Consider the following 18,934-nt stretch of genomic DNA (forward strand, 5'->3'; position numbering starts at 1 on the left):
AGCTGACGGTTTTGTGAAAAGTAGTTGCGTTTGCTTTATTTATTCCCAAAGATTCTGAGAAAATAAGTACTGATATGTAAATCTTAAAAGCTTTTTATTTTCCTCAAATGATTTATTTCTGAAAATGGTCAACTGCTAACTTATGTGAAGGTTAGTTTTGTTAGTTTTATAGGTTGACATGTGAGCTCTAACCCAGTGGTATCCATCACAGAACAATTCACATTACTGAAAACATTGAGACAATGAGAAAATGTTCACAGAATATCATGAATACTGCTCATAAAGCAAAGAACAAAAGTAAATGCAATAAGCCCAAATTGCAGTCATTGAAACACATACAGTTGTCATTAAATGTTGTAAAGCTTCTGTTTTTATTGGAGAGTTATGGGAATGCCGAGTACCTGCTGTTTTATGGGGATGGAAAAAGGGATTGACAGCACATTAAGATAGCATTTACTAGCACACTGCAAGTGCACACAGTTCTCTGCTGGCTTCTGAGAGCCTGGTGGGTAACTGCTGAACTACAGGGCCCAGTAACTTGATATTTAGTTGAAGCTAAGTTTGCTGACCAAGTGAGGATATTGATCAGGATGCTACAATTAAACCAAGAATGCTTGTGTAGGCCGGGCATAAACAGTTTGTGTTTGTGCTAGCAGTTGCTACTCAGACTCCTACTAAAAGGTTCACCGGTGAATGTTAGCTGAAGATAGTCTTGACTATAAAGTTTTTCACGGTCAGACCAACTGCCATCCATCCCACTGCAGGTTTGTACATGAAGAATGAACTTGAACATTATTGGTGTCAGTGGGCTAGATATTCAGAAGCACAGAGACACCTTTAACAATGGCAGTGGGACCTGGGTGTGGGCCTCATTTATGCTGGCAGGAGGGAATGAACGTCAGTAAGAAATCTGAACACAGCGGTGCCATTTAAACTTAGTCCTGAGTGTATAGACCCCTGTTGGCAATTGTGAGCATGATCCATAGTATGAGTGTTGGAAGTTGATGAAGTGGGTGTAAGTGCTCTTGAAGGGCAGATAAGGTCTATATAATTATGATCAATGCCCTTTTTGTAATCATTTGTTTATACTGAATAAGCCAGCAGTCTATGACTGGTAACATTTTATGGAACAGATAGTTCCAAGAGTTGATAGGTGATAAAATTCAATTCTGCCCAGCAATAGGAGTTAGGCTTATTACACAGTTCATGATAGGACGCTCAGGACAGTCTAGGAATCACTGAAAAGCAATTCAAATTAAGTGAGGATGTGAGAGAGAGGAAAACAGAGTTAGACTGCACGTTAAGAATGCTGTAGTTAGCTGTACCCCTGGGAAGGTAGTCAAACTCTACAGGTCCTGTGCAGGAGACTCAATAAAGAGTGAAGAGCAGTTGGATGACTCTGTGCTTCTAAAACTTAAAAATAAATTCCAGGAATGAACAGGCAGCTATTTGGTGGAGTCAGGATTCAGAAGAAGTCATGGGGAGCTGAAAATTGGACGGTTGCTCACTTTGTGTTAGGGGAAATTATGAGGGGCTTGGGAGAAGCCTGTGAACACCAATACTTTGTGCAGCTGAGAGAGTGAGCATTGAAAGGCTCACAAGCAGAATTTGCCTGTTGCAACTGATCGAAGGTAGTTCTCAACTGACAATAAAACCTGTGGCAGGATTGGCTTGGGTGAAATTAGCTGCCAGTTAAAAGGTAATGTGAAGGTTGTGAATGAGTGCTGGGGTGTGTAGACCCAGGAAAGGAAAGTGATCAACCAGAATGAGAGTAGTTGTTGAGGCAGTGGCTGTTGAGGTGGGGCATAAAGGTAGAATGCAAAAAGGGATAGAGTGCAATTCCTTCTGAAACTTAAAGAAATTTAACTGCTTCCTGGGTGGAGAAGTTGCTGTGAAATCCATGGGAGCTATATTGGATGTATTTACCATTTGATGAGCTGTCTAGGGTGTTCAATAACAGTCTATTGTCTATCATTCATGACGGCAGCATGTTAATTCAGAACATTAGACAATATGCTATAAGTATATTGTATAATGTCTTACTTTCCTTTCATTGTGTAGGAAAACTTATTGTTTGTTCAAAATCTTGTGACTTTATTCTCTTAGTAAGTCCCCAGGATTCCACAATTTATCTACCAAAATAATTAAAATGCCTGGTCATTAGCCAGATTGCAGTTTGGTGCTCTGGTAAGAGATTGTTTCATACTCTATTCTTTAAACATTAAAAAATGCTGAAGATGTCAGTGAGAATTAAAATAAAATGCTCTATGGGATTACTTTGATCGGCTGTCGGGTGTAAGTTAGAAAAACCATCTGCTCATGCAGCTTCAATAGAGTGCTTTACTGACATTTTGCTAGAGGCTATTCATTATGAATGGTTGGCTGAGTTTCTAAAGCAAATTTGTCCCAGCAGGCGGCTGTGAGAACTGCTACATAAATGCATGTTTTTTATCCTCTCATTAATTCCAAATTCTAACCCTCAAAATTTTCCCTACTCCATCAGGTATGTTCTGGTTGGCTAAGAACAAATATATAGTAATAGAATAGTCATGTTGAGTTTGGCATATTTTATACACATTCTGCTTTTCTGAGCTGTCACAGTCAGGACAATCACAGCAACAATCATCACTCAGGTCATTAAACATGATGGCTGAAACGTTGCAATTTGTTTTTTTTCTTGTTGCGGAAAGCAATCTGTTATGTTATGACACCTTTTTTTATTGGATGTATGTCTACCTCACTAGTCACACTCTGTCACAGAGTGAAACACCTTTTGCCACTCTTTGATTTAGAATGTAATGCCAACCCCTCCCTGGGTAAGTGGTAAAGTAGATAACTTGCTGTCAACCCACATGTCAGGCCAACCAGTAGAGTTCATTCATGTCATGGACCAATTTTCTAGTTCTCCGTTTAAGGGGTATCACAGAAGCAAATTTATGAGTCTAATAGAGCTCATCTCTAAATGACACTTTGAGGGAAATAATGCCAGGCATTTCTTTTTAATTTCCTTCTCTTCAGAATCTGTTTCACGCTGAGTACAATCGATGAAATTGATAGCTTGACAATTCCCAACCAAACTAATCTTCAAATTCTGAGACCCAGAGTCTCAGCCCTGCCCTGTGCTACTGGACCCTCAGCTGCCTGACCTACAGACTGTAGTCGGTGAAGACAGACAACAGCATCTCCTCCACAATAGGTGCTGCACAATGATGTGTACTCAGCCCCCTACTGTGCTCCCTGTACACTCATGACACTCCCAGGCCAGATTTCATCCAGTTACCATCTACAAGTTGGCTGATGACACGACCGTTGTAGGCCAGATTTAAAAAAATGATGAGTCAAGATATAGGAAGGTGATAGAATGCTTGATGTCATGGTGCAAAGATAACAATCACTCCCTCAATGTCAGCAAGCTGATCATTGACTTCAGGAAGAAAGGAGGGGAACACACCCTTTTCTACATCAATGGAGCTGAGGTGGAGAGGATCAAGAGTGTCAAATTCCTAAGAGTAACGATTATCAACAATTTGTCCTGGCTCTTCCATGTAGATGTGATGGTCAAAAAGGCTTCTTTTTGACCATCAACAATGCTTCTTTTTCCTCAGGCGTCTAGGGAAATTCAGCATGCCTATAGGGATCCTCACTAATTTGAATAGATGCACCATAGAAAGTATTCTATCCGGGTGCATCATGGCTTGGTACAGCAACTGTTCTACCCAAATCTGTGAAAAACTATGGAAAGTTGTTAATACAGCCCAGACCACGCCTTAAGCCAACCTCCCAACCTCGGGCTCCATCTACACTACTCGTTGTTGCAAAAAGGCAGCCAACATCATCACCCTGGTTATAATCTCTTCCAATCTCTTTTGTCAAGTAGAAGATACAAAAGCTTAAACACACATACGAGCAGATTCAAGAACAGCTTCTTTCCTGCTGATATTAGATTTCTGAACGGACCTCTCAAATTTCAAATCTAATGTTGATCTTGCTTTTGGGTACGTCCTGTGCAGCTATAACTTTGTTTGCCTTGCTCTGTTTCATCACCGTATGATCCTTACGTCCTTGTACATTACAATCTACCTATACTGCATGCAAAACAAAACTTTCCACTGTACTTAGGAGCATGTGACAACCAGTAAATCAAATCAAATTCTCTGATCCAGTATGTTACTTCCTCAATTCCATAACAACCTACACCATCCCTACAGCATCCGGCCCACTTTATTCCAGTCCCCATCTCTCTACGCTGCTCACAAAACAACTCACCACCAGCATTCCCTCTCATTTTCTTACTGGCTGTGTGGGTCTTTGAGGCTCCTACATGGAAACAGCTTCTGGAACTAGAAGTCAATGCCATCATCAGAGGGCCAAGACTGACTGCCAAGCACAATATTTTGGAGCGTGCAGCAAGCTAAGAGGGAATGTTGCTCACCACCCAACAGGTGTCTGGAGTACACCAGCACCCCTTGTGCCTCCGCCATTTATAGATACCTGCTATGCGCTGTCAACCTGGAATTGGTTTATACAGTTCCCGACATTTTCCCCAGACACGGCAGACAGGGTGCCATGTTTGCAGGTTGGTACCAGGGCCTGCTGCTGGCCAGGTTGGTGCAGAGGTGGGACTTCTTCTTCCCTCAGGACAAGTAGCAGTGGCCATGGTACCTGGTCTGAGGTTGCCAGCTGCGTTTCAGCTGTGTGGAGGAATGCACAGCACTGTAGGAAGAAGGTCAATGCTTTTCTCCAGCAGACCAACTTCTTTCCAATCAGTCACACTCATCGCATCTCTTCCACTGTAACCAGCTCCCACCACAGCTCATGCTCTACCACTCTCACTAACACCCGAAATATCTTCCCTTACTCATTATGCCCCCACCCCTTATCCGACAGCACTAACTGTGTGTGCTATCTGTGCTACCTAGACGGTCACTGGGGATACTTCCCTCACCTGCACCGAAAGTAACAGCAGTGTCCCCACTTTCACTCAATACCTGTCTGTCTCACATTCCAGGAGAAAACAGGCGACAATAAGGCAGACAGAGGCAAGATGCATGTGGGTTACTCAACATTCAACTTCTCACCCCCTCACATGGAGAGCATCTTTACTCTGAGTGGCTCAAGTAGTTGGCTGACTGTGCCCGAGACCCCAGACGTACTGACCATGCCAGCTCCCCCGAACAAAGATCAGCCAGCTGGATTCAGAGTGAAGGAGCACTGTGATAGGTTACAAATAGCCTGGAGAGGCAGCTCCGATCCTGTCTATGAGGACATCTCTCTGAGCTCACAGATTCCTTGCTGCCAGTAGCTGGTACAATGCTGGTGTGCAGGGGTGTCCACTGGGGACAGGATAATGCTGACTGAGAGGGTGCTCAGACAGGATGTAGCTACAGACAGTAAGGTGTGAGGGCCTGGTGGTTAAGCAGCAAAGAGAGAATGAAGTTGTGCGCACATGGGAATGCCAACGATGTGCTATAGGCAGTGTGGCATTGTCACTGCTGTGGGTCATGACATGCGAGGGGCAATATCAAATTGCCTGCACTTACCTGGGTGCACAGCAGCCTGTCACAGAAGACAAGGGTTGTCTGTCTTTCAGCGGATATCTGCAGAGTGATGAGTTTTTCAAGGAACAGCATGTGGTAATGTTGCACCAGAGTCTAATGTGGGTGACTCCACTGGAGGAGGGAATGATCAGTAGTTTATGAAGCAAGTTTGGTGAGATACAGTGAGAAAATTCACAAGTCTTTGCGGCAGAAATCTCTCCAAAAGTCAGATTTGGCCAGAATAAATAAGATTCAGCCAAAGTGTTCCTCTGATTTTACCAAAGTTGCTCTGTGGATGAACCTAAGCATTTCAGAAAAATGGTTCCCCAGGAGATTTGTAATTAACAGTGAAATCAAAAACAGACACAAAGCTGTTGGCAGTATAAAGGCACCACATTTCCCTGCTGCAATAAAGAAGATCTTTCAAAATAAAATGGTTCATTTATCACAGTTTAGATTCTTACCCTCTTCTTTGGAAAAGGTTTGATTTGTTACAGCCTTCAGTGGAGAGTAACCAAATACAAAATTATATCAGTGCCTATTTTGACTGGCAAAGGAAATATTCTATGCCATTTACTAAACATTGTTTTGTTGTTGTTATCATGGTAATTTCATTCAGCTTTTTTGATGAGGTATTGGCAGCCCAAAGTTAAAAGCACTTTGGGGCACAAGAAGTATAATCTTCATAAATGGAATGGTTGTATTTTTCTTTAATTAAAGAACAATTTCTTTCTCTGCAGCTGTTTTCCAGATCTCCCGGTCTCAGTAAGTTATTCCAATCCTCAGGCATCTGGCAGTGCTTCAGTTGGCCATCCTATCCCCAGCGCTATTGGGAACACAGGCCATCTAAACAGCCCTTCCACCAGTGGAGTCAACCACCTTTGCCATGTAACCACCAGCTGTCTGCCAGTCACAGCTAGACATGGCGGTCTCGTGCCAAACCCAGTGGCTTGTGGCCCAAACCCCAGTGGTCACATGAACTGTAACAGCAACAATGGAATGCTAACCAAAAGCTATCCCAGCAACCTTTGCATGAACAGCAACACAACTGCTATCAAAGTGGAACCAAAGCCCTCCTATGCACCTGGGTAGGTGAAAATGAAAAAAAATTGTTCAACATTTGAAGGTGTTTTAATAGGAATTCTAATGCTAAATGTTTGGATTTACCAGAATTCTTTCCTTGTTGCACCACTACTCATACAAAGTGCTGACTGAAAAATAATGCTCTGTTTCTCTTAGCAATCAAAAATCTTCTATCCAATATATGGCAGTAAATAATGTTTAAAAATCATATGGTTACCTGCCCACATGGTTAGATGTTTTCACTGATGTGTCTTTTTCATTCTTATTAATTAGTTTGTTTTATTTTATCTGAGTGACCAACTATCTTGCAATGTAAGAGGTTGCCTGTATTCTTACCGCTTGTAGTCTTAAACAAAAGTAATATTGAAAACCTGGAATTCTCTCCCCTCAAAAAGCCTGTAGACGCTGACAGAATTTAAATCTTCATGACCAAGATCAACAGGTTTTTTTTCTCAGACAAGAGTATCACAAGATATGGAACAAGGAAGGCTATCGTGGTTTGGGCTTCAGATCAGCAGTGATTTGATTGAATGGAACAGGCGTGATAGGTTGTTTGTTATTATGAATGCAGATTGTGGTGCAAACTTCCAGCAGTTTAGGCACATAGACTTTTCAAAAGTGTTTGAAATAAAACTTTGACAAACTTCTTCAAAACCTCATTCAGGTAAAGTTCAGTTGCGATTTTTTAAAAACACAAATGTGGGTGGTGTATGCATTTAGGGGAATAACTGACTGATAATGAATATTTTATTATTCCATAAAAAACTGAAAATGTATCTACTTTGAAATTCATTGGGCTTTACACTTGCTTCCTGCCAGAGTTTTACCGAAAGACTGTTAGAAGTTCACAGATCCTCAGTGTCACTAAGCAGAGGGAGAGAAATGGGGACCTAGAATTTGGATAACCCTGTGGCTAAGGTTCAGGGGTTTGAAATACCAAGCAGATCAATGTGGGCAGTTTTGACATTTGCTGTGCCTCACTTTATCTGAATGATTGTGGTATCTTTCTGAGCATGTCTCACACTGTTATCTGCAGCTACCTGCAGTCTCTATCTTCAGCAGGAGGACCCAGCAGCATGGTTTGTGGAATATATGATGCAGCTGGGCTGCTTTTATGGACAGGTTGTACCTTAAAGGGAAGGTGCAAAAAACAGTGGCTACCGTGTAAATTATTATACAATGAAGACCTAGGCAGAGAGCGGGCTCAATAGTGACAGATGCGTCCCTGAGTGAACAAGAGGACAGGATGTGAGATGCATGTCCCTCAGTGGTCTCACATTCTCTCACTCCTGCGGTAGAGTGCTGCTGCCTCCTGGGGTGAGCAGAGGAAGGTGGCCGCTGAGGCTGGAGGGTCACAATGGTTGTGTCTCTAGAGATGGATGGAGTAGAGGTTGTGGAAGTTGAGGCCATGTTCCATGTCACCTTTGAGAATGTCCCCCCTCAGAAGGGAGTGAAAGCAAGAAGCCAATGAGGTAAATGTCCACCATTTGTTCCCATGGACCCAGGAGCACTGCCCCAAGACTCTCATGGCCTCACATCAGTGGTCAGTGCCTGTGAATGGATTGTTATGTGTTACCACCTACCCACTGCATCACCAGCCTTTCACACTCTTCAAGGGACAGCAGCCCTTTGGTATCTCCTGTAGCATTCTCCCTGGCATTTAGAACTCGCACCCAGCATCCAAATTGGCAACCTCAAATGCCTGCCAATGCTACCAGCCTCTTGCCTGTTTCCCAGTACCTCCATGTACTTCTAGCTATTCAGCTGTTAAAGGCACATATACAAATGCAGTGCAGCACAATCAATGTTATTCTACTGCACTTGAAAAATGGTACATAGTAAAAGAGAGCAGAGCCAGTCCTGATAAGGACACATGTATCTCCCGAGTCCTATATAGAACTTGGTTCTCTGCATCCATGGGGCAGCATCGTGGCTCAGTGGTTAACACTGCTGCCTCACAGCGCCAGGGACCTGGGTTTGATTCCACCCTCCGGCGACTGTGTGGAGTTTGCACATTCTCCCCATGTCTGTGTGGGTTTACTCTGGGTGCTCCGGTTTCCTCCTACAGTCCAAAGATGTGCAGGGTAGATGGATTGGCCATGCTAAATTGCCCGTAGTGTTCAGAGATGTGTAGATTAGCTAGGTTATAGGAGGATGGGCCTGGGTGGGATGCTGTGGGGGTTGGTGTGGACTTGTTAGGCTAGAGGGCCTGTTTTCCATACTGTAGGGATTGTATGATTCTATCATGTTGCTGGGAAAACAGAGCCCCAATATCCAGTGTCACTGAGAACATTGGTAAATGAGTGTGTTCTAACATGACCTCCCCCCTCCCCCCACCAAACTAGTAGTCATCCTGTTGTCTCAAATGATGAACATGCCACACATATTGTGACCATGGTCCTCTTGCTTCCTATCCCAATCCACTTCCCTCCCTTCAATATTCCCCTTCTGGGTTTCAGCTTTCAGGCAACAAAAGACCTGGTGCCTGTCCAGCTTTGCCTTTTATTTTTATCTATTATTGTCACATTTACCAAGATATAATGAAAAGTATTGTTTTGCATGCTATCCAGACAAACCATACCTTGCATACATACATCAGGGTAATAAAGCAGAATGCAAAACATAGTGTTACAGCTACAGAGAAGGTGTAGTGAAAGATCAACTCTAATATATGAGAGATCTGTTCATAAGTCTGATGACATCAAGGAAGAAGCTGTTGGTATGTGTTTTCATATTTTTGTATCTCCTGCCTGATAGAAGAGGGTGGAAGAGAGTGTAATCAGGGTGAGAGGGGTCTTTGATTATGTTGGATGCTTCCCTGAGGCAGCAGGATGTATAGATGGAGTCAGTGGATGGAAAGCTGGCTTGCGCGTCGGACTGTGCTGTGTTTATAACTCTCGAATTTCTTGCGGTCTTAGAAAGAACAGTTGTTGTACCAAGCTGTGATGCGTCCAGACAGGATGTTTTCTATACGAATTGGTAAGAGTCCTTGTGGAAATTGGCACAAGCCCCAGGAGAGGCAAAAATGAGTCCTGCACAATATTGATGAAATGCTCCATCACTGGTTCTGCAACTTAAAGCCCATCAACCGCGAGACTGATATTACACTTCCCCTGGAGTCTAGGACAGAGCTCCAATTAGCTTGAGGTGAGCCCTGAGCATAAATGAGCTTTAGCCTGGCTGAGATAAAAGAAGGTTTGTTTGCCAGCTCATGAGAGGGCAGGATGACAGATATGTACATCTACAAAGAAGAGATGAGGAATTCAATGTGGCAGCGTTAATGAGAGCATTTAGTGAGCACTCAGCACCAAGTTGCTGAGTGCATTGAATTGCCTGCAGACTAAATTGTTAACTCAGTTTCTCTCTCCACAGGTGCTGCTAGACTTGCTGAGTCCCTCTCGCACTTTCTATTTCCATTCAGATTTCTAGTATCTGTAGCACTTTGCTTTGATTTGCATGAAGGGATGTTGTTCACCTTGAGGTCTGCCTGTCCAGTAAAGTGTGTAGCTAATGCTGTATTGTGTCTTAGCCTCGCAGTGAGATGTGGACCTCACTGAGGGACCCGATACTAGTAAATGGTCTGGCTAGTTAATGAGCCACCAGGACAGACTGTCACTGAGCGGCAACTGTTGCCACCAGATTTGATTATCGTTCTTGCTTTTCAGAAGGTGGCTTTCTGAATTTTTCTCCTTTTCTCACCTTTTGCTGTGAGGTTAATAGTTTGTGTTTTAGACCCTGTTGCCTTTTGACTGTGTTGAGAGTTGACCACTACTTGCGGTTAGCCAGCAGTGTGGAGGGGAGATGCACATTTTCAACCACGTTTTCTAGGCCCCTGCCCACTTCAGGGGTGAAGAGAGCTGTGTGGCTGACCGTGTCATCTCCAGGTCACTATCAAACAGCTCAATAAACTGAGCTGCCCGCATGCAGCATTGGAATTGTGGCTCCCAGTGCCATCTGCATTGTCGCTCCTTGGGTACTGCTGAGGTCGATCAATGTTTCCATCCTGCAGGGTCGAGCTCTAAGGTAGAGCACGTGGCTCTGACTGATCCTAGCCTTTAAACCTGGAGCTCATCGGCCATGGTCCAGGGCGGGAAGGAGCAGCAAGATCTTCCAGGCCTAGAGATGGATTCATGGCCTCCCTCCTCAAGGTGGGTTGCTAACCAAGGTTTGGAGGGACCCTCCTTCCCTTCCTGTTTTATCCTGTAAATGGCTGTAGTCTGGCATGCTTTTAGTTTCAGTACATGATGATCATATGAAATGGAACAGAAAGTGCGAGAGAAATTCAGCAAGTCTGGCAATGTCTATGGAAAGAGAAAAGTGGAGCTAACATTCCGAGTCCAATGTAACTCTTTCTCAGAAAGTATCATTTCAGCTACTTTGAATCCTCCACCAATGACCTTTAGCAAGAGGGTAGGACGCATCTGACTAAAAATCAAAAGCATGTCTCTGTCTAAAATCCCCTTACACCTTTTGACTAAAACTAGAGAGTCTTATACATATAGATTCAATAACATTCACTGAAAGTATAAACATTCTAATTCCTGTTATCTGAGGGCAAATCAGACTGATCAACAAATGGAAGGGGAAATTGAGAGGAAGATGAAGCCTGAGCAGGAGAGAAGGTCTTCACTTCTTTTTGATCTGATTATTTTATCAATTAAATTTTGAAAGCGCATAGGAACCTTATGATAGTCGCCAGATTCTCACCTTTTTAATTTTGATTGTTTAAACATCTAAACATTACATTTTTTAACTGCAATTAATTTTCAAACTGGACTACGATCTGATCAGGTTGCAGTAACAGGACCTTCCATGGATTACAGTGCTGTAACTGACCCATATTGGAAAGAAGGTGAGCCACATTGTCTCCTTAGGGACAGGGCAGACCAATCAAAATGTGAGTCAGCAGCCTGAAATTAGCATTAAAACCTGAGTCAAGTTGGGCATGGGGTAGGGCAGGATTTCTGCCCCAGGCTGTTTGATCTGGCTTATTGCTGCCCACTGAAACACGCAAGAGGCACTAAGTGTGACAGACTTTCCTGAAAGGAGTAACACGGAATTCTGATGGGTACAACTCCACTTCCGTTAGATACCAGCTTGCGTTTAAATAAAAGATCACTAGTCTGTGAAGCTCTTTGGAAGTTCCTGAGCACAATGAAGGTTTATAGAAATGATGTTTGGTTTTCCTTGTTATTCATCATTATTATTACAAATTTGGCTTTTGCCCCAAGTATTTTAATTCGTGCTTGTTTTAATTTTGCTAATTGTCTCTTTATTCATTATGATTTGCTAACTATAATCTTAGTAGACTGTGCAAAGAAAAATTGTTTTTAGAAGTTTGCAAACATACAGAAGACATTTCACACTCATAAGGATAATATCCATTTAATTTCAGACTGTTTCATGCTACAAGATTAGAAATTGTTCTTTCTAATTGGGATTCTTCACACCCAGATTTAGGTGGCTTCATTTTGCACTCCTGTTTCTCTGTTGGATGGAAATATATCATGCTTTCATACCATATCCTTCTGGTTAAAAAACACATTCTACTTTTGCTTTGCAAATTCATAACTATAAAGAAGTGCTAAATAAGTACTCCTTACTATTCCTACAGATCCTTCTATTCTAACTTGTAAAGTAAGAGTATTATGAATTTGGAACGTTAGAATCTTAGAATGTCACTAACATTTTCATCAGCTCAGATCTCAGGCTGGCAGATCTTTCAGCCCAGTTTCCCATTCTGTTCCTGGACAAACATCACTCTGCACTCATCTCACAGGACCGGGATGAAGAAGAAGCAGTTGAGTCAAACTCACAGATTTTATGGGGAACATAAAACTTCTTGGATTTTTGATAACTTGGAAAGTGATGATGGTGGGGAGTAGACGGAACATTGTTTTTCCATGTTTTTTAAAATCTTTCAAATAGATATGAATCAAATAGTCATGGATCCTTAAATAGTAGACATTTCTGTACCTACAACTTCTGTATTACTGCCATGATTTAAAAATAAAAGTTCAGACAACAACACTGTGGGACAAAAAGTCCAGGAATACAAGCTTTTGGTATGATTTTGGGTAATGTTACTATTAGATATATCAGATCCCAGAACGAAATCTGTCCTGATAGATCATACCTTGCTTTCTTTAAATTTGATGTGATAGTTTTGAGCACACAGACTGCAGATTTTGTTTTAACAATTACAAAAAACAATTACACAAAATACATGAAAAATAAAACGCACCAAAGTATCTATTTGAAAGATTTTAAAAAATATGGAAGAACAATGTTCCGTCTACTCCCCACCATCATCACTTTCCAAGTTATCAAAAATCCAAGAAATTTTACCTTCCCCGTAAAATCTTTCAGTTTGACTCAACTGCTTCTTCTTCATCCCAGCCCTGTGAGATGAGTGCAGAGTGATGTTTGTCCAGGAACAGAATGGGAAACTGGGCTGAAAGATCTGCCAGCCTGAGATCTGAGCTGATGAAAATGTTAGCGACAGCTTCCTGGCACCAGACTTTCACCAGGCTGGGAGGTGAGAGGTCTTGCGACTACTGCCTGATCCAATAATAATAATCACTCAGCTAGTTAAAAAGTTCAGTGACCGCATACTGAAGGCTGTGTTCAGATTTTGATGCAAGTCATGCTCTTTGTGCAGAGCTGGCACATGGACATGGACGTAGCTTGCAGGAGAGTGAGCACTAAAGTGCTGAGGGAGTTGTCAACTTTTTGGCATCACAGAGGCACAAGAGCAAGAGGCAAGTGTTCCAAATATAATTGGTAGGCCACCATGGCAAAAGGAAGGGCACGGCTGCATTTCGTGTGCCACAGTCAGTTTCCTTGAATCCTTCACCTTTGCACTTCTTCCCCCAAACTTTGTGGATGGCTTCTAGTGGGCAACATATATTCCTACAAGAGGTGTTCCTCATCCCATTGTATGACCTTGAGATGGAGGCAGAGAGGTAATGCAGCTGAAGCCATCTGGTCACCCCTGAGTGAGTTGCTGGGCTTCCGAAGATGAGGTCCTGATGCTCGGACCATGCACTACTGCAAGGGTCTTGCTCTGGTCCTCCATGCTCTCCGTTACATAGCTCTCCTGAGAAACTTGCAAAGGATGTGGCACAAAAAGGAGAAGTAGAATGTGCTAAAGGAGAAGGAAGAAGAGTCAGAGGAGGAAGATTGAGTCATGAGATGTTCAGGATGCAGAGGGAACTAGCCAAGTAAGGCCTGGGACATGAGAATTACATTAGGATGCCGTTGACATTTGGAATCATCTGAACCAGGCATGTTTCACATGAGCTCTTTGAACCCAGGAGGAACTGTAGGCTCTGGAACTCAGTCTGAGTTGCCTGGAAAAACATCTCAATTGAAGACACAGTGTGGGGACATAAAGGCTGTTACTGCCAATGAAGGAAGCACATCTGTCCAGAGGTTTCGCCATCACCGTTCACAGAACTATATTCCCTTCACCATTTCAACCCTCTTCTCCTTTAGCAGCTTTAATAAAAGGAAGCTCACGCATCAAACTTCATTTACCAGCATTTACATGGTAACGCACAAGGGCAAGAAATGCTCAGTTTTACCTAGTTAGTACTGAATTCAATGTGATGGTCTGTGCTCTCAGCCAGTTCTATACGGTGGCACTGCTTGTTGTCTTGAATGAGGTGGAGTTACCTTACATACTTGTCCATGCTTTGACTGAGATATATGTAGCAGTAGCTTTCATTGTAAAGGGATCTTTGGGGCACAGACCAGTTGTTGTTGTATTGGGGCGGGCTCAGGCCCTGCTGCATAGATGGGGCAAGTCGGTTGATGCTGGAGCCCTATGAGAAGTCAGTACTTCAGCTCTTAAATGATACTCTGGGTCACTGGGACAGATCACCAGCTTGGGCACAACTGGTATCTACACTAAATATTTCAGCATTACAGATCAGCTAAGACCATGGGGTGTGACATACTCCCATATGAACACCAGAGCTCAGCTCCTGCATTCAATCTGTGCTGCTGCATCAAGCTCTCAATAAAGTCAGTTACTTTCTCATGTATTCAAAGGTCTGACCAATGGTGACACACAAGTTAAACAGTGTTAGCACATGGGGCCCCCACACTGCCTTGGGCAACTCTGATCCCTGGGAACATGTCTGCTGCTGCTGGTCAAGGCGTTTAGACGGAGTTTAGTCTGCAGTCAGCTCCAGTATTACATGGCCTGGTGATAGTAATGGAGTCAGTCGTAGCAGCTGAACATCAGCACCTTGCGAAACATTAGAGAACATCATGAGAACGAGCCTTTGAGAGCATGTACCACCACAGTGCAGACGTTTCCAAATGCAATTCAGTTTTTGGAAAACTGTCAGAAGTGGCTGGATGCAATGCACTCCCTTATCAACATCACCCCCTACCCCCCCAATGGATGCCCACTTTGACTTCCCCAAATTCCTTGTAGATTCCCATCTCCACAATTACCTGTTTTGTTGTGATCATGAAATACAGGCATGGACCTTCTCCTCCTGCTGACCCTCTCTCGGCTGACATAGGCTCCCACTTCCACTGCCAAAACAGAAAAACATACGAGAAATTGTCACACCCTGACATGGGAAGCTGCAAACCCACATCAGCAGCATGCTCTGAGTTCAACTTAGGGCTTAGTATGTACCCAGAACACACTGTGTCCATGTTCAGGAGCAGTATGCACCTTCATCCCTCTCAACTGCTTTGTCAGTTAGTGGTTGAATACCCAGAGGCCTGTTTCTGAGGGGTTAGCATTGCAGTGAGTGTGTTTTAGTAGATGAGAACATTGAACGGTTCCCTACATTTGAACTAGTTTCTGGAGACCACACTTATCCTTCTGTTTACTGTGTAGATGACCTGAATCTAAGGCCTGCTTGATTTTCTCTTGCCACCCTTTAGGACAGATCTCCTTCCAAGCTCCTAGTCCACACCCAGGAAAAAGGGTTAACCTTTCCCTAGATTACAGTCCTCTGTTTTCTTTACTTCAGCTTTCTTCCAACAGGAAATGCTCCTGAACAGTCACCGCATAAATAGCTGCCATGATTATTGTATGTCAGGCCTGCTTCCTTTCTGTCTTGACTCTGGCTGAAGGGCAGACTGGGAAGCCAGTTAACAGTCTGCTCCTATGATGCCATAAGTCACAATCTGTTGTTGTGTTAGGTTTGTAACTGATGGAACCCTCCAATATTGAACCTCCCATTTTAACTTTAAGGCACTCAAGACTGAGTTAGATTATCATTTGAAAACAAACGTTATGCAGGGTTACAGGCAGAAGGCAGGAAAGTGGAAGACATGATGGGTAGAATGGCCTCTTACTACTAATAATTCTGTGATCCTATGAACATTGAATCAACAATCTCAAGTGCCACTTTGGCTACATCACTGTAGCAACATGTAAACAGTTTTATTGTCATCTCCCCTCCCCAGTGTTAGGTGTCAACTGACATTTCTCAATGTTTACATGAGAAATAGGAGCAGGATTAGGCCATCAGACCCTCCCTTCTTCCATGATATACAAATCAGTAAGCATTTAGCTGAAGTAATGCGTCAATCCAATTTCCTGCCCTGTCTCCCTATACTGGAGGGTCCAATCTGCTTGACAAGTCTGGACTTCCACCAATGATCCGGTCTGGTGGAGTCCAAGACATTTCCACCAATATTTCCATCTCTCAACACAATTTCCACTTCTGTAGGCTGATAAATAGCTCACCTTCTATACCCTGACACCCATGGAATAATTTGCCTCAACAGTTGGACAGACATTCTGCCCCTTACAAAGCACTGATGGATTTTGCAGGAACTGGAGCACAGGCACCATCAGATCTCCACTGATTTCTGGGAGCTTTCACTGGGTGTCATGCTGCAGTTCCAGTAAGAAATCAATCGTCAACGAATTTCGATTTCATACCTCCTATAGGAAGGTACAGTGAGCAGAGCACTCTGTGGGATTTTCTATATACCTTATGCAGTGGTATAGTTAGAACTGGGCATATGGAATATAGAAAAGATGCTTTTAAGGAAAGCCTCCCCTCCCCCATTTGCAGAAGTATGTAGATTAAGTCCATCTTGTCAGCCTGGTACAGACTAGCTCCCAATGTTTAACTTGTATCCACCATGCAAACATTGCTTTAAAAAAAGCATATCTGATAAACCTTTACATTATAGAGAATGATTCGAAACAGACTGTGTGGTCTGGCCGCAGTTAATAAAAACGGGTCTATTTTTATGCAGACACTTTTAACCCATGGAGCCCCTAACTGAATCATTTTCAGTTGTATTGACTCTGACTGACTTTTTTGATGCTGGTTTCTTTTCACAGACCCTTCAGAGGGATTTTCTGTGCCTCCATGGCCTACAAACAAGAAAAGAATGCTTTGGAAAGGTCACAGCAACGGAAATAAGGAAGTTATAGAGCAGACTGAACTTGGGTCGTCTCACCCTTTCTCAGATTAGCTTACTCACACAGTTAACAAACCACCTTGCTCAGAAGAAACAAAGAATACAAATCAATGAGTTTACAGAGCATTGACTAGTGAACAATGATTTTTCACTGATCACATATTTATAAAGTATTCTCTTAGAATATCTCTAATACCAAATTACATGGGCACTAAAATAAAATTATATAATTCAGAGAATTATAAGAAGATGAGAAGAGAAGTAACTATGGAACAGCAGAATCATAATTGACATATAATATTGAGTACTGTACATTATCTCATACTGGGACTAAAACAATAATTATGATTGTTGCTTGAAGAATCAACCACTAAATGAAGTTCACAGGGCTAATCCTGGTATAACACAAGGCCACACATTGAAAACTTCCTCGCAGTAAAGGGCAGCATAGAAATAAAATCTTAATTGTATCAGGTGTTGGATAGATGGTAGGGCTCATTTTCACGGCCTAGATAAAGTCTAAAAATGGCAGTTGTGCTAAAGACATCACAGAGCCTGACTTCCCATTATGTTACTGTGAGGTTCTTGAGATTTATAAACAGTGACAGAAAATCCAGAATACTACAATATCTGTTTTTATTAAAACAGTAATGCCATGCTTCTCATTCCTGCTTCTTTAAGCTTAATCTACATGTGTTGTTCCATACGGCAGCTACAAGTGAATTCTATATACAAATTGTCATTCCAGTAGCACAACACTATAGTTCCCAATCAGTCCAGCTTCAGTTTGATTGAGACCTTTTGCAAATATGGTCAAAGCATGCATTTTCTTTAGATGGAGCTTCAGTATTGTATAGAAAGAAGAATCTCAAGGTATCAGGAGGGCCCTGAAGTTGTTTTATTGCCTGAAATCTGTCAGTATTAGGTGACACAATCCAAAATTAAACATTTGATGTCTTATTTAAAGAAACATTCACCTGCAAATACTTGTGCCATTGGTATTTGTTTGGAGAAAAATCATTGCACTTTTTCCATGAAGCAAGCCAAATGGATAGTGATAGATTTATGACACAACTTGCTGCAAAAAACCTTCAAGCACAGAGTGTCTGGATGCTCAAAACATAGAATTTGACTCGGTCCCTCCATTCTACCTGGAGAAAGAGCAACAACAGTAAATGAGGGGACAATGAACATCTGCAGCTGGGCTAGTTAGATATCTGTTCATGAAGAGACAGAATGGGGATGCTGCTGTTCATCAGGAGACTGAGAAACTGCTTTCAGAAAGAGCTGCACGCCCTGTTCACATTTGGCAATGCATTCCCTCTAGCGGTGAAATTCACTGCAGTCTGCACCATTCAGTCCACTATGAGGTTTATCCCAGCAGTTAGTTGTTGAATACCCAGAGGCCTGTTTCTGAGGGGTTAGCATTGCAGTGAGTGCGTTTTAGTGGATGAGAACATTGAATGGTTCTCTACATTGGAACTAGTTCCTGGAGACCACACTTATCCTTGCAAGTCAGGCCTGTAATTGATTACGGTGATTAAAAGCCTCTTTACCAAGGCTTTACCAATCAGTCGATCATGTTCCTTCGAGATGCCAGGAAGCAGCTGGAAAGGCTGCATCATCTTCTTATATCACAGACATCCCCAACCACTGTCATCAAATTGCTCCTGAAGTGAAGGCTAGCCCCCTGACAGTGCTTGGAGTGAATTAGTGCATGATTACTGCAAGGAATCCCATGTAGATTGCAGGCGTACTGAGAGGGAAAGGCAACAAGCTGTGGGTTGGTCGTGTGTAAGAGAGTGGATCCTGTTTGAGAAGAGCCAACAGAGCATTTCAGTTATCGTGCGGGTCTGTGTGTGTGTGTGTATGTCTGGGTGCATGGGGTATGAATGGGGCATGCA

General features: G+C 42.8%; 1 protein-coding gene across 10 annotated transcripts in view; it reads left to right on the top strand.

The window, feature by feature from the left end:
• The window catches only part of myrf (myelin regulatory factor), a 232,156-nt gene that overhangs the window by 119,290 nt on the left and 93,932 nt on the right, over window positions 1-18,934 (top strand). For 7 of the 10 annotated variants that reach the window (XM_059652005.1, XM_059652001.1, XM_048545342.2 and 4 more), the window contains one exon: window positions 6,278-6,625. The exons of the other annotated variants lie outside the window; for them this stretch is intronic. In XM_059652005.1, the coding sequence (XP_059507988.1) occupies window positions 6,278-6,625 (348 nt within the window). The remainder of the gene's footprint in view (window positions 1-6,277; window positions 6,626-18,934) is intronic. 10 annotated transcript variants of the gene reach the window in all.

The sequence above is a fragment of the Stegostoma tigrinum genome, chromosome 17 (assembly GCF_030684315.1).
Source record: "Stegostoma tigrinum isolate sSteTig4 chromosome 17, sSteTig4.hap1, whole genome shotgun sequence".
NCBI lineage: Eukaryota > Metazoa > Chordata > Chondrichthyes > Orectolobiformes > Stegostomatidae > Stegostoma > Stegostoma tigrinum.